General features: G+C 37.1%; 1 protein-coding gene across 1 annotated transcript; it reads left to right on the forward strand.

The window, feature by feature from the left end:
- On the forward strand, positions 1 to 14,973 carry LOC120002599 (probable LRR receptor-like serine/threonine-protein kinase At4g29180). Its single transcript, XM_038851360.1, has 15 exons — positions 1 to 4; positions 125 to 206; positions 433 to 810; positions 973 to 1,505; positions 1,667 to 1,802; positions 2,041 to 2,112; positions 7,920 to 7,991; positions 8,075 to 8,155; positions 8,393 to 8,538; positions 10,813 to 11,030; positions 11,169 to 11,286; positions 13,516 to 13,524; positions 13,793 to 13,855; positions 14,001 to 14,190; positions 14,420 to 14,973. Exons 1-15 carry the CDS (start codon positions 1 to 3, stop codon positions 14,844 to 14,846), a joined length of 2,529 nt encoding a protein of 842 aa, XP_038707288.1. The 3' UTR covers positions 14,847 to 14,973.
- The last annotated feature ends 2,498 nt before the right edge of the window (positions 14,974 to 17,471 follow it).

Raw genomic sequence — 17,471 nt, forward strand, 5'->3', positions numbered from 1 at the left:
ATGGGTATGTAATTTGATTTGGCCCATAAGGTTGTTATTTATGATAAGGCTCAAATCTCCTAATTGGATTTGAATTGAGCTTATCAGTAAATAACAACTTAATACTATTTCAAATATTAAATAGAATCCAAATACAAATTAAACTCTATCCTAAAAGATCTCTATATTAGGACGGTTGAAGAGTTTTTGGCGTACGCTTCTAAGAAGTACGTTAGCTGAAGAATTGGATACTTCCAATTCTTGAAACAGAGAGATTAAACACTTGTGAGAAGAGTGTTTATCAAGCTAACCTGTTCTATTGTTTAGGGTATTTGTGCTGTGTAATCGGTGACCGATCGAGTATTGAATCACCACAACCTGAAAGTTCCTGACAATTCACGCTACAAGAGGTATGTAAATTCCACTGCGTACTTAAGTTGTGATATTCTACAGGAGCTTCCCACAAGGAAAGAAGAATTGCTACATATTGAAGCCAATTCAAGGCAAGAACAATAACTATCTCCTCAGAGCTGTCTTCTTGTATGGAAATCATGATGGATTGAATGTAAATCCCAAATTTGACCTGTATTTGGGTGGTAATTTCTGGGTGACTGTTCGGATTGAAAATAATCATGTTTTCTATGAAATTTTACATGTAGCACCAAGGGATGTGATACATGTGTGTCTTGTAGACACTGGGTTAGGAACACCTTTCATATCTGCTTTGGAATTACGTCTTCTGGACAACTCCATATACAGGATTAAATCTGCAGGAGCACTGGCCTTGCGAGGCCGATTCGATATGGGCACCAAAGGAAATACTACTGTCATGTGTTCTTCTTCTTCCTCCTCTTCCTCTTCTCTCTTGTGTAATCCATAACTTTAAGTCCAAAGAACTTGAATAACGCTTAGCTATGCTTGTCAGAACCGGACGGCTAAATTAAAATATAGTTTTTAGCAAAATTCATTTGATTATTATATATGTATTTAAAGAATGTTTATTGTGCATAATCTAATAAATTGTTGGCATTGTCTCATCACTAGGCGCAATGATGACCCTTATGATCGCCTCTGGAGGCTTGGCGACATTTCTCGTTTCGACATTCCAATTAATACCACATCAAATATTACAGCATTCAACAGCAACACTGTTTATAAATTACCGGCACAAGTGTTGAGAACAGCTGTCATGCCCCAAATGAACAATACGTTTTTGGCTTATTATTGGAACCTCGATAATGATAAGGAATATTACGTCTTCTTTCACTTCATGGAATTTGAGTTGGTCTCTCAAGCTCAGCCAATACGAATGACTATCACATTTGACAGCATCAACTATGTTTCGTACCCCATCACTCTAGACTACTTAAAGCCGCAGTCCCTGTGTCCCCAAAATGCGCCTCTTAAAGGAAATGCGAACTTCACAATTTCTAAGACAACGGACTCCAATCTGCCACCCATCCTCAATGCCCACGAGGTTTACTATGCAATTCCGCTCCAGCAGTCACCAACAAATCAAGATGACCGTATGTATTTATTTTCGAGTTACATATATACTTGAAGGAAATGCTAACTTCACAAGACTCCTTGCGCTCACCAAAGATGCATTGTGCAAAATTAATATGTTATCATGCATGTTTTGGCTCCACAGTACCTCTCATATCTTTGTGTTCTGAAACGGTGACAGTTGATGCCATCGTAGCCATCAAACAAACATACAAGATAACCAGAGATGACTGGCAAGGAGATCCATGTCTCCCGCGCAATTTCTCATGGAATGTTTTGAATTGTAGCGAGGATGTTAGTCCAAGAATTACCTCATTGTAAGTTCCATTTCAATTTCAATTTCAATATGCAAAATTATGAGACCTCACTACTTGTTGGCGCCAAGATTATTCCGTAGAATCGAAAACGTAATTTACTTCATTTGTTGTCAAATGATGTACAAGTTTGGAAAATTAGTGTCCTAGAACACGAAGTCATATTCACTTCAACCACTTGTGTAGTATATATACTTGATAATGACAATCCCCTCATATTCGATTAATTAATTATGAGCAGGAACTTGAGCTCAAGCAAACTAAATGGGAACATAACGTCTTCATTTGCCAACCTGACAGCATTGCATTCCCTGTAAGTATCTTCTGAACCACTATTGATTTTCAATATCAACTTGGCAAATGCTGTATAGAGATCTAATTCTATGGCCGGTATTGGGGTAAATTCATAAAATTGAGCCTCTTTGGTTCAACTAGGGCCTAGTTCCTTAGTTTCTAAATCAAGATCGAAAAGAGGGAGTTTTCCAATCATTGATAAAATTCATTGTCGAACCCTACCCAATGGAATATGGAGGTACTTATGGCCAAAGGGGCCATTCCGGTCTATCACAATATAGCGATAAATGGAATTGTCATTAAACATATTATTAGCAGATTAATAGATCACTTCAGAATGGCGTATACATCACACATCCTGGATCAAGTAAAGACTCTGGGTTTCCACCCAGGCACCGCTACTTCAATTTCCTTAGGAGTTGATGATCTTTTAACAATACCTTCTAAGGGATGGCTAGTCCAAAACCCTGAACAAAGAAGTTTTCTTTTGGAAAAAAATTCCAAGTTCGATCAATAGACTCCATTGCAGGCTAAATCAAATATACTTCATATGTTGGATACTCGTTCATGAGTTTATAATGAATAAGGAATGTTTTGGCAATTTGAAATCTCTTGCTGTACATACATGAAAAAATTCACTAAGCCACTCATCAATCTCTCTTTTCTGAAATTATCATACATAATTTGTCACGGCTGCGGATTAGGAAGTGAAGACAATCTTGGGTTACTTAAATTGCATATAATATATAGATTAAATGTTGAATAGAGTCAAAGATTTACCCAAGATTTACTTTATTGATTGAAGACTTTATTGACAAACTCAATATTGATTGAAGACTTTCCTTAATTGAAGATTCGGCAATCAATATTGATTTGTCTAAGTTCATAATTGATGCCTCAATTGTTGACTAATTGATGCCTCAATTGTTGACTTTGATAGAGATTGTAATTACGTAGATCATTGATTGTAAACCAATGTAATAGCTATATATAGGTGTTTCCCACTTCAATAAAAGTAATTGATTGCAAAATTAAGTTGGTATCGGAGCAAGGTTCTCTTAACATACTACCTCTCCATCACCGTAGCTACTAGGGGCCGACTGCTCCAACCATCCGACAGAAGCCGATTGCTTCGTCCATAACAGGTGCCGATTGCACCATTGAACCAGAATCTCATCCAGAAATTACAAACAACTCATGGCTGAATCCGGTGCTCTTATAGTTCCACCTGTGGTGACGCCAACTCAAGAACCAACCTCTATTCCTTATGGGATCAAACTGAATGGCTCAAATTTCACTCTTTGGTCTCAGGTGGTTACTATGTTCGTTGCTGGACGAGGAAAGATGGAATATCTCAAAGGTACGACCTCGAAACCTACTGTTAGTGACTCTACATATAACAAGTGGATGATGGAGGATGCTACTGTAAAAGGCTGGCTTATTGGCTCTATGGAGGCCGATATAATGAATCTTTTTATTCGTTTACCCACTGCGAATGATGTTTGGGATGTTGTGTCTCAAACATATTTTGAGGGTGCTGATAAATCTATTTTGTATGATCTGTCTCGAAAAGCTATGGCAACTAAGCAGGCAGGGCGACCTGTGGCTGCATACTATTCCGATCTTAAGGTTATTTGGCAGGAGCTTGATCATCGTCGTCCAATTACCTTTACTCAGCCAGATGTGATTAAGACTCGAATGGCTGAAATTGATGAAGATCGAGTCTATTCTTTTTTGGCTGGGCTTGATGATATATATGATTCTGTTCGGGGAGATATTCTTCGTACTAATCCTCTACCTGGACCTGATAATGCTTTCTCAACTGCGAGACGTGAAGAACTTCGCCGGAATACAATGATGTCTTCAAAAGTTCCTCAGATGGCTATGGCAGTTCGAAAATATGGAACTCCAACAAGTTCTTTGTCACTGTCAGTACCTACTGGTGGTAAATGTACTCATTGCGGCAGCACCAAACATATTGTAGATACTTGCTTCAAAAGCATGGATGTCCTGAGTGGTGGCAGGCTCACAAAGAGCGATTACAAGCTCGAAAAGGTGGTAAAGTTGCGCTATGCACCTCACCTACAGTCCCAATGGCACCGACTCCTTCTTCAATGGATACCATGGCTTCCACTACTCCAGTTGATATCACTCACTCTGTGGTAGATCCTACTCTTCTCCAACAGTCAGGTAGTGTTGGTCTAGCCCTTCTTGCAACAAATTCTGAAAAAGATCCCGGTTGGATTCTTGACTCTGGTGCGACTAATCATATGACCTTTGATGCGTCCTTATTACATGATGCTTGTTTACCAAATTGCTCTACTGTCACCAATGCCAATGGTGTTTCATATCCGGTTACGGGCGCTGGAAGGGTTAACTTAACTCCTTCATTATCCTTGGAGCACACTTTATTGATTCCTGCTCTTTCCAATAATCTTTTATCTGTGCCACAAGTTACTACACAACTAAATTGTTTAGTATTAATATATCCTACTTTTTGTTTCCTTCAGGATCTCTACAGCGGGGAGATAATTGGGCGTGGTACTAAGAGAGAGGGATTATATTATGTGGAAGATGTTAGTATGGGACGATCTCTATCAGCAAAAGGGTCATCTAGGGCATCAGAAGATCAGATTCGGTTATGGCATCATCGTTTGGGTCATGTCTCCTTTGGGTACTTGAAATATTTATTTCCTACTTTATTTTCTACATGTGAACCTTCCAATTTTCAGTGTGATACATGTGTTTTGGCCAAGAGTCATCGTGCTACTTATTCTGATAGTACTAATAAAAGAGTTGTGCCTTTTGCGTTGGTTCATTCGGATGTTTGGGGATCTGCCCCTGTTACTACTTCTACTGGCTTTAGATGGTTTGTATTATTTATTGATGATTGCACTCGTATGACTTGGCTTTACCTTATGCGTCATAAGAGTGATGTGGCTGCTTGCTTCCGCACGTTTCATACCATGATCAAAACACAATTCTCTACTAATTTACAAGTTCTTCGATCTGATAATGGTGGTGAATTTGTAAATCAGGAGTTACAAGCTTATTTTCAGACTCATGGAATTTTGCATGAAACCACTTGTCCTTATACACCACAACAGAATGGTGTTGCTGAGCGCCGAAACAGACAAATTTTGGAGATTACACGTGCTGCCCTTATTGGAGCCCACATGGCACCACGTTTTTTGGAAGAAGCTGTTACCACAGCTGTATATCTTTTGAATAGGGTACCCACTCGTGTTCTACAATTTCAGACACCACTTGATAAATTGGCATCCTATGTAACACTGCCATCGCACCTCACACTTCCTCCCCGGGTGTTTGGTTGTGTTGTGTTTGTACATTTACAGAAACATCTCCGCACGAAACTTGATCCTTGTGCCCTCAAGTGTGTATTTGTCGGTTATCATCCTTCACAAAAGGGTTATCGTTGTTTTCATCCTCCTACAAGTAAGTTCTATGTTACTATGGATGTCACCTTTTCTGAACATGAAATGTTTTTTTCTTCACCCAATTCCACGCTTCCGGGCCCGAGTGGTGATGCTGTTGTTGAAGCTCCAAATTGGATGGAGTTGTTTCCTGATCCACTGTGTGTTGCCGACACTGTTGCTGAAGCTCCCTCTCTCTCATCTTCGCTAGTACCCACTCCCGATACTCCTCGTACAGATCCTCCTGAGGTAAGCATTGAGTCTGATGTTAATACTAACAATATTTGTGATAATACTTGTGTCTCGATTGAAACTGACAGATACGTACTCCCACCAAGAAGTACTCGTGGTGTTCCACCAGATAGATTTTCACCAGAGGTTGTGCGAAAAGTGAAATATCCTATTGCTCAGTATACATCCACTCACCGACTGTCAAAGGAATGCCGAAGCTTTGTCAGTAATATGACTGTCATAGATATTCCTACTAAAGTGCAAGAGGCGTTGTTGGATCCAAAATGGGCAACTGCAATGACTGAGGAGATGACAGCACTTGAGAAAAATCAAACTTGGGAATTGGTGGAGTTGCCGAAAGGAAAAAAAGCTGTTGGTTGTAGGTGGGTGTACACCGTCAAGTGCAAGCCTGATGGTTCGGTTGATAGGTATAAAGCTAGACTTGTGGCTAAAGGATTCACCCAGACGTATGGGGTTGATTATCAGGAAACGTTTGCTCCTGTTGCAAAAATTAATACGGTTCGAGTCCTAATATCCCTAGCTGCAAATTTTGATTGGCCTCTACAAAAATATGATGTAAAAAATGCTTTTTTACATGGTGAGCTACAAGAAGAAGTTTATATGTCTCTGCCCCCAGGATATGAAGCTCCAGGTGATCAAAGTGTCGTGTGTAAACTGAAGAAAGCCTTATACGGGTTGAAACAATCTCCTCGAGCTTGGTTTGGTCGATTCCGACTTGCTATGAGAAGATTCGGCTATAAGCAAAGTAATGCAGATCACACTTTATTTTTGAAAAGAGTTGGTCATAAATTAACGGCTCTCATTATTTATGTTGACGACATGGTAGTGACAGGCAATGATTCTGAAGAAATGCGTAAACTGAGAGACTATTTGTCAACTGAATTTGATATGAAGGATTTGGGAGGATTAAAATATTTTTTGGGCATTGAAGTTGTTCGTTCTGAGCAAGGAATATTTTTATCCCAACGAAAGTATGTGCTTGACTTATTAACAGAAACTGGTATGCTTGGATGTCAGCCAATTGGATCTCCTATGGAACAAAATCATGGATTGGAAGAGTCTTCGAATCAAACTTCAATAGACAAATTACGATATCAAAGGTTAGTTGGGCGTTTAATCTATTTGTCTCATACGAGGCCAGATATTGCATATGCGGTCAGTGTTGTGAGTAGATTTATGCACAATCCTGGTAAACAACATATGGATGCAGTTATTAGAATTCTGAGATATTTAAAATCTGCACCGGGAAAACGCTTACTTTTTTCTAAGAATGGGCATGCAGACGTATGGGGCTATACCGACTCAGATTGGGCAGGTAAAGGAGACCGAAGAAGATCAACCACTGGGTATTTAACTTTTGTTGGAGGAAATCTGGTTACTTGGAGAAGTAAAAAGCAAAAAGTTGTCTCATTGTCTAGTGCAGAAGCCGAATACAGAGCAATGGTGAAAGGTATTTGTGAGTTGTTATGGCTCAAACGGCTTATGGGGGAGCTGAGTTTGTCCATTAAAAGACCAATGAAATTGTATTGTGATAATCAGTCAGCAATTAAAATTGCTGAGAACCCAGTGCAACATGATCAGACTAAACATGTGGAAATTGATAGGAATTTCGTGTATGAAAAGCTAGAAGAAAAAATAATTGAAGTTCCGTATATGAAGACCGAAGATCAGTTGGCTGATGTGTTAACCAAGGGAGTGTCAAATTCAGTGTTTGCTGATTCACTTGTCAAGCTGGGCATGTACGATGTCTATGCACCACCTTGAGGGGGAGTGTTGAATAGAGTCAAAGATTTACCCAAGATTTACTTTATTGATTGAAGACTTTATTGACAAACTCAATATTGATTGAAGACTTTCCTTAATTGAAGATTCGGCAATCAATATTGATTTGTCTAAGTTCATAATTGATGCCTCAATTGTTGACTAATTGATGCCTCAATTGTTGACTTTGATAGTGACTTTGATAGAGATTGTAATTACGTAGATCATTAATTGTAAACCAATGTAATAGCTATATATAGGTGTTTCCCACTTCAATAAAAGTAATTGATTGCAAAATTAAGTTTAAAGAGTATTGACATACCATTAGGTGTATATGGATTTATTTACTAATGAACTTATGAATTTCGCTTTTGCTAAGGGATTTGTCCTACAATAATTTTATTGGGCCAATACAAGAAGTTTTAGCGTTGTTGCCAAATTTGCAAATCCTGTAAGTTATTGAACTTTTATAATTCAATACTTAATTCTCATTTTTGAATTAGAGGATGATCATTTTTTACTCTGTCTCCATAGTAATTTGGCTGGCAACAACCTGAAAGGGCCAATTCCTAGAGGTCTTGTGGAAAAATCTAAGCATGGGGCATTGCAGTTGAGGTTCGCTTGGAAATTGCATTGTACAAAATTATTTATCTGTTATCATTAGTTACATCCACCTTTTATTCTATTTGTTCACCTCCATATTTCATATAACTTTTTTAGTTAAATCTCAAATAGTTGAGAAAAATAAAGGGAATAAATGGAGAAGATGGATTTGTATCTAGAAGTTTTTATAGGTACTTGATGTTAACCTAATATGTTGTGAATTTTCTTCCGTTTTCTGATTCATGACAGTCTACCAGAAAGTCTAGTACCAGGCCAGACAGATTCAGATAAAGGAAAGAGTAACTTTATTATTCCAGTTGTCACGTCTATAGTTGCACTTGTGCTCTTGATTTCTGTTGTCATATTTTGGAGGATTAAAAGGAAACGAGGACAAGGTACTTCTCTAATCTCTTAACAATGAATTTTATAAATTTTAAGCCCGCACACGTCGAACAATATCAATGAAAATAGTCTAAGTCTTTATAAATGTTATGTCCGTATTGATTGCTGTAGGTGTTGGACCAAATGTCCTACATTTTAATTTTGATGATCTAATATTATTGTGCTATTTGATTACATGCACTATGTGATGAATTTAAGATTGAATTTAACATTGGTTTAAACCTACTTGTGAACTCACTGATCATTTTTATATCCAATAAATTCGGATTAAGCTGAAATTTGGTAGAGACATTATTTACATTATAATAAACATTTTTCATGAAGACATGACTAAGAAATTTTGACTTTTTCTTGCTCAAAATCGTTGCCCAAATATCTGTCCGAAATTGCTGCGCAAAGTTATTATCCGATTGATTTATGTGACTTATTATATGACTATATAATATTTATTTGAGCTGGAAACTTACATGCACATTATTATATATATGTTATGATATTATATGCTTAGATTTTAATTATTTAATCTCAATTAACCTATGGTTCAAGCATGAAACTCAAATGAGTTTACAAGCAAATTTTCAGAAAAGATGAGAGGGACTTCATCGAGAGTTCATTATAAAATGTTTCGTTACATATACAAGACGTGTGATCTATATTAAAGAGGATGATTCAGTTTCCATGAGAAATTTTTGACATGGTGATATTTTGGAGATTAAAAGCAAAAGGTTTACTTTCCTTATTTGTTGTCCGAAATCATGGAGAGCTGGAGGTCAATATCTCATAAAGGAAATCTCCTGCTTGTGCTGCCAAATTACAGAGACTAAATGGAAAGATAGTTGGCCGGCATTTGATTTCAAATGAAGAAAGACTTACCATATTTGAAGCCACTAAGCCAAGAATTATGGAGAATGATATCAAGTTTTATATGGTGAATGTCAAGTCTGATCTAAGAAGGAAACAAATCAAGAAGTTTCCTAATCTACATGGAGGTGAATTAGTCTTCGACAAAAAGAAAGATCTTTGAAGCATATGCTCTTTAAGAAGCCAAGTTTCTATGTTAAGAAGGTGAATCAGACTTTGGTTATTAAAGGAAGTAAATCAAGAAAGGTTTCCTATTCTCTATGGAACCTAGTCAAAGTAAAAGTGAAGATTATCATTTCCTATTTGAAAGAGCTAAACGTGGGGTTAATTGTTGAATCAAATGGAAGTAATTGAAGGAGCAAATCAAAGCTATTATTTCAAGAATCAAATCACCGAAGATCAAGAGGCAATCAAGGAGTCCATGTGGATTATAAAAGGAGCTCTTGGGACGCCATCAAAGATATAAGAAAGTGTTAGAATTATCCAAGCTATTTGCTCTCAATTTCTCACCCATGCTCATATAATATTCTTCTATCTTGCTTCACCGTTTGCTTAGTGCAAACACAGGTGTGAAGAACTAAATCTTTATTGTTCATCTTCACCGATTGCTATTGCAATTCCAGGTGTGAAGAATCTTCTCTTCTTGTGAGCTCTTCTAAACTCAAATCCTATTTTCTATCCGTGAGCCTCACTTTAAAATCTCTTGAGAGTTCCTCCTAGTTTGTTGAGTGCAAACACTGAGTGAGTGAATCATTGAGCCTATCTTTGTAAAACCCAAACCGGGTACTATATTTGTGAGATTTTGGAAGAGTTGGGGTAATTTTGAAACCCTCGTGTAAGAGTTTTGTGGAGCTCTTGAAAAACCACACCTTAGTGGAGGTTGGAAAATCCTAGGTGGTGAACCTAGGTAGTAGACGTAGGAGAAGGGTCTCCGAACTACTATAAATTACTTGTATGCTCTTTACTTGCTTTACTTTTACAGGTTTCATTAACTCTTCTAATCTAACATAACTTGCTTTATTTTATTTACTTTATATTATTGTTTATTCTGTTCATATTGCTATTGTCCTGTAAAATTGCAAGTTAAGTACTTTCTAGTGCTTATCTTGTTAGAAGCTTTGCTTTAATTGGTTCCTATTGTGCAATTTATTCATATTGCTCATATAGGTCCATTTGTGTGCAACTATACTTTACCATTGATTAAATTGATAGGATTTTGCATCTAGACGCATTATATACTTAAGTTACAAGTTTGCTTGGAAATAAATTAGGAAAATTATATTAGTAAGACTCACTTTGTGTGCTTGGTGTGGTGCTTGATTTGTGAAATTGATATAAGGGGATTCCTATTCGGAATTTGGGGACACAATTCACCCCCCTCTTGTGTAACCTAGGTCCAACAGTAGGGACAGTTACCAGATCAAAGCAAGAAGATGCATTAAAACCAAAGAATCGGCAGTTTACTTACTCTGACGTTGTTCGTATTACTGCGAACTTTAGCACAGTCATTGGTGAAGGAGGTTATGGAAAAGTCTATCTTGGCACCATGAGAGATGGCAGTCAAGTTGCTGTTAAGGTGTTATCTTCATCATCAAACCAAGGGTATAAAGAATTTCAAGCAGAGGTTAGATACAAGAATTTAGTGAGGGCAGAGCCTCTAAATTATCCTTTTTATGATGTTGAACAGCAATTACAATTTATAAGTTACCTTATGCCGAAATTTTTCTTATTGAACTTGATGGAGCACCAATTTGTCTTCCAGGTGCAACACTTGATGCTTGTTTATCACAGAAACTTAGTTTCTCTTGTTGGGTATAGTGATGACCGGAGAAACAGGGCATTGATTTATGAATACTTGTCCAATGGAAACTTGCAACAGCATTTTGTTGGACCTATGGTCCTATATGTCTAATTTTGATGATATTAAATCATTTATAAATGATAATGAAACATTAAAGCAATATTTGATTTATATGAATTGAATTTAAATGACTATATATTTTTGAGATAGTGCTGGAAATTAAGTTTTGAAAACAAACATACATGAACTAAGTTAGAGCATTAATTTTCCAATTATCATATCTTAACCAACTTAGGTCGAAATGACTTGAAACTTGAACCACATGCACATGAAGGCTTAATATATGTTCTAGGACTATAATCATGAGAAATTAAGTGCATCACATATATATTTGGTCATATGCTTAAATTCCGCCAAAACTAGGTTTTACCTAATTTTGTGCATATGTGTTCTTTGAGAACGTGGTGAAACAAATGAACTCCGATTTAAATGAAATTTCGTGTGCATCTTAGTTTTATCACTATGAACATATTTGATTTAGTAAAGTTCAAGAGAAAAGGTCATTTACACTGAGTTTGCAAAATGACTTTGAATTTACACTTAGAATTTATCGGTTTCACTATTAGTGATCAAATTGCTTGGTTGAGTGACCAAACGATTTCCGATTGTTATAAAATTTTACATGGACATTCTAATACATATAAAATGATTTATCATGCAGTAATATGAATTTTCTGGGTTGTTTTTCTAATGTAATTAACCTATGCGCTCTATATGAAGCTCTTTGAGCTTACATGCAATTGGGGAGTTCTACCTCCTATTTCCTTGTAGGTTAATCATCATTGTGGTCTCATATGTCTCAGAATTCAGTATGTTCAAGAGTGGTCGAAGTTCTGTTTCTAAGAATGAGCTTGGAGCTCTAGGAAACTATGAAAAATCCTATATTTGCCAACTTTCCACTAAGGCACTTAATCAAGTTGAATGAATCAAACATTGAGGCTATTGGTTGTGGTCTTCATGGAGATACAACTCTTTTCAAACATGTGGGACAAACCTTGTCCTCTCTATCATTAGTGATATATTCTTGTTTGACATTTTCACTCAAGACATGTGCTACCAAGAAAGTTAGGTTGGTGCAATCAAACAAGATCCTTGACTAAGGGATCACTTTTGAAGTCTTTGATTCAAAATGAAGGGACAAGATGACACAGTATAATCTACATCCATGGTTGAGAATTAAAGAGAGTTTGAATGGTCAAGATTTGAAGACATGCATTGATCAAAGGGGTGTGCTTATGACAACACTTATGGAAGAAAGGTACAACTTGACTTCTCTTAAGCTTCCAACGTCTATATGCTCTATGGTGGAGATTTGTTTGCTCAAATCATCAATGACCAAGATTAGGAGCTACAATGGATGGTAGAGATCAACTCTTGAAATTTGATCCAATGGCTGCAAGTATAGGAGAGAATTGCCTTTAAAAGAAGATCTTCCCTTTCATACAACTTGGAGAAGCATTTGCAATCAAGAGAGAACTTTGTTCAAAGCTTTCAAGCATTCAAGCATCCATTGTCTACTAAAATCCCAGCTTCTTCTTGAGCCACTACTCAAGGCCTTCTCACCATTTTGCTGCTGCAAAGAGAGGGTGCTTTCACTTGAGCTCAAGGTGTTATTTCTCCCAAAATCACCTCACCTTACCTACTTGAAAATCCTACCCGTGAGTGTGTGATTGTTGTTATTGAAAGTTCTTCACTTAAATAGCTTAGTGCTAGTTGTGAGAACCTTGGCTAAAAAACCCATTGAGAAAGTCCTTTTGTTAGAGCATACTACAAACATTGAAGTTTGAGGGAGTTCTTAGAAACCCTTGGTTGTAAAGTTTGAAGATTGTCTTGAAATCTTTAGTTTCAAGGGTGACCTAAAAACCCTTGTGAGTTTTGTGGAGCTCTTGAGAAAACCACATCCTTAGTGGAGGTTGAAAATCCTAGGTTGGTGAACCTAGGTAGTAGACGTAGGAGAAGGGTCTCCGAACTACTATAAATCGTTGTGTCAATTTTTGTTCATTGCATTGTTTGCATGTTGATTGACTAAGTGTTTAATTGTTTCCTAAACTATTTTGGTTATTGCAAGACCATGCATTAAAACTGATTTTCTGCCCTTGTGTGTTGATAATTTGCTTGAGGTTGTTAATTGCATTAGTGGAGGTTTCTTTGTTAATTGTCATTAATTTGTTTAAATTGAAAAAGGGATTCCAATTGGAATTTGGGGACACAATTCACCCCCCCTCTTGTGTTAAACTCGATCCGTCACATTTGTCAGGTATTTCATAAGCTTTGATCACATACCACATTGTAAGCCCTGAATTCAATACATCTTTGCGTGAATCTTCAATTTTATTTTTATTATCATCATTATCGTCATAAGTGTGACTGCACCAAATCTTGTTTCCATTCTTTTTAGCATCATTGCCATCAACTTATATTTTGCATGAAGGATATACTTTGCTTCTTCTTGGCATTGCTACTTCTTATATTTTGCGTGAAGATCCTCTCTGACAAAAAAAAATGATGTGTACTTTGGCTTGCAGTATCTAATATAGATGTTCTGAGTTGGAATATGAGGCTTCAAATTGCTATTGATGCTGCAAATGGTAAAACAAACTTAGTTACATAGACTATTTGCTTTCATGTTTTATTTTCTTTGCTTAAAGAAACTCAAATGTGAATGACAGGGTTGGAATATTTTCCTTCATTTTTTACTTTATTTGCTTAAAGAAACTCAAATGTGAATGGCAGGGTTGGAATATCTTCATAACGGTTGCAAACCACCTATTATCCATAGAGATTTAAAAACTTCCAATATCTTACTGAATGAAAGTATGCAAGCCAAGATTGCTGATTTTGGGTTGTCCAGATCTTTCGCAACTGAAAATGACTCTCATGTTACAACTCGTCCTGCCGGCACACCTGGATACCTCGATCCTGAGTAAGTCTTGAACGCTCATATCACTCTTATAGATTATTTCATCTTCAAAATTTTGATAGTGTGATGCATATAATGTGGCATAGAGAACAGTTTCATGTAAAACATAGTATGGAGAAGAGACGAGGGATCAAACATATATGAGTTTCTTGTATCCCATTATAAAATTTCACTGAGAATCTCATGAAAAGTACTCATTTCCATTTAATAATTGTCTGTGTTTCCAATAAAGGTATCAATCTACTGGAAACTTCAACAAGAAAAGTGATGTTTACAGCTTTGGAATTATTCTTTTAGAGCTAATCACTGGGCAGCCTGTAATCTCTAGAAGCCATGAGAGTAGCAAGCATGTGCTTCAATGGGTTAATCCTTTGATCGAAAGAGGGGATATCCAGGGCATTGTTGATGGGAGGTTGCAGGGCGAATTCAACACCAACGTTGCTTGGAAAGCATTGGAGATAGCCATGTCGTGCGTACCACCAGCTGCAATCCAAAGGCCAGACATGAGTCATGTATTGGCAGATCTGAAGGAATGTTTGGCTGTAGAGATGGCATCTGGAACAAAATGGAAAACAGATAACAGCATGAAAAGGTCAAATAATTCATTTGAAATGACCTCTCTGGCACTTGATACAGAAATGGTTCCAAGTGCTAGGTAGTTGTTAAGGAATGACTATACATGATAGTTCAACTAGTTTTAAGTTTAGTAGATATCCCAATATGTTGTGAATTGAGGTAGTCCATGAAATATGTACTAAAAAAAATGTTATGAAAAGTGGTATGTGATTCTCCCTATTCTTGTGTGTTATATTTTTTTTAAAAAATAAGTCATGTTCATTATTATTAGGGGACTCAAACCTTACTCTGATTCGGTCAAGAAATCCTTTTTATAGTTCTGGATTTTAGTTGTCCATGGGTTTTCATCTTATACTTGGCACCTCTTATATGTGTGTCTGATTATGTTGTTTATGGGTCAACACAATCCATGCATAAGCAAAATAAATATAGGAACCAAGTTGGATAATTGTAAGCAATTGGACAATAGCATGGCTGGTTACCTCTCCTGGTTTCATGGGCCGTGCAGTCCAATTTTGGAGGGTTCGGTCCAGTCTAAAGCACTTGTGATGGTGGTGCGGGTTGTGATAGTCAAGCCTGAGTTTAAAATTGGTTTAGAAGTCACAAAGTGGCCGTTGGATTGAGGCCTTCCTAGTTACCAAAAAAAAATTTGGATAATTTTGAATAATATTTGTGGCCTATGTTATTTCATTAACTCCGGTCACAATTTTTAGAGTAAAAATCAGAAAATAATGGAGCAATTACCAATAATGACACAATTATGAAGATATGTTCCAATAAGAACAACTTAATAAATTTATTAATAAGGACATAACTCATTAAATTACATATATGCCCCTATTCATTTAATAAAATTCTATATTCCTTATGCATTAGCACTTTTCTGATTTCTTCTCCCACATTTCTCCATGAATGATATCATTAGTTTTGACATTTTTTTGTTTCTTGAAAAAACTTTAAAACGATTTGTCTCTAAAAATAAATGACGAATTCTGAAAAAAAAAATGCTAGTGACAGTTTTAAAGTAGCATATATGCTTAGGGAATGGACGTAGGAGGACTTGGTGAAGTCGTCGAACCACCATAAATCACTATTTGCATCTCTCTCAACCTTACTCTTTTGCAGTTTTGTTTTATTGCTTAAATTTGGTTTTATATGTTCTATATTATTCATTGTTTAATATATATTCAGGTGATTATTTCTTTACATTATCTTGAGATACCATTTGTCATCTTCTACTGTAGACAAGAGGCCTCACAATTCTGACTGTTGAGAACAAGAGTTTTGTGGATATGGATGTTGGATTTACAAGTGTGTCAGGGTTTGCTGTCAGCGCAAAAGATTTGATAGGATGGTTTATAGGATTCTACACGGAATCTGACCTCTGCACCAAATAGACTGTGCACAATTAGAGAACACAAACTTCTAGCTCTAGGTTTACCTTATGGGAAAAGGAATTAAAATACCTAGAGTGTCAATATGGAAAAAACAGGAAGACAGAAAACTAATCACCAAAATGAAAATAGCTCATATTGGAATGAAATGAAAAACAACGCATTGCTGGTGATAATACCAAAAATAACATCCACTAAGAACATCCCACGTGTCCTCACATCTGGCATAGAATGAAGAGCATACCAGAGGATGAACATCTAAGAGGGCGAGGAGAAGAGTTCCATGGCATGACCATAGGACCACCCTTGGTACCCCGCCAAGCATACATGCTCGGTTCCATAGAACGACCTATCCCGAACCTATACTCCATAAGAGAAACGATTACAAGAGGAGTAACCGATAGATCCACGTCCTTACCCATGATCTTCCACAATCGCTCGTAACTGCCACTTCCAAACCAATATAAAAGGGGACCACCAACCACAGGTAAATGGTACATGCTACTTTTCCTACTCTTGCACACTTAATAGTAATTTGAGAGAAGAGAGCTTCGAACACCGAGCACTCTCCCTTCTTGTCTAAGTACTGACTTGAGGGTCGGAGAGGTCCCCCTGAGCACAACCTCGGGGACCCCCATAGCTTACGTGCTTCATTGTGGAAGGTGAACTTGGCATAGCATAGCACAATCAGACGTAACATCTTTTGACCGGTGATGTCATCAGAATCGGAGAAAGTTTTATACATCATCAATTTGGCGTCATCTATGGGAAACGAAACTAAAAGTGCTCAAATCTCAAAAATGGTTAGAAGAAGTCAACGACTGGTCATCAGAGTGCCCCCAAGCATCAGAATGCTCTCTAGAAAGCTCCTCAAAATGATGCTCAACATGCTCGTGTTCATAAACAATTCATCCAGATCATACAATAGATGGACGCCCTCACCAAGATGAGAAATACTCATCAACCTCCACCTGTACAACAAGAGCATGAGCATAACAATCCTCACTATGAAGAAGATGAAAAGTAGCGAGCAGGGAGAAAATCCCAAATGTGGAGTTCAACAAAATTTTACTTGAAGAAGACACACAAGCTGATGTTCTCTCTCGTCTAGCATCAACATGCTTGGCCAAAAAATCATCCTCAATCCACGTGGATGTGCTCGCCCGAGTGAGCATAGAACAAGAGGTTAATATGGCCAAAAATAACGTAGAGTTGACTTGGATGGACCCGAATAGAAAATACATCTCCGAGGGTAAGCTACCCAAAGACAAGGATCTAGTGAAGAGTAGCCAAGTATTCTCTCATACATGAGGT

Source organism: Tripterygium wilfordii, chromosome 7, assembly GCF_013401445.1.
Source record: "Tripterygium wilfordii isolate XIE 37 chromosome 7, ASM1340144v1, whole genome shotgun sequence".
Taxonomy (NCBI): domain Eukaryota; kingdom Viridiplantae; phylum Streptophyta; class Magnoliopsida; order Celastrales; family Celastraceae; genus Tripterygium; species Tripterygium wilfordii.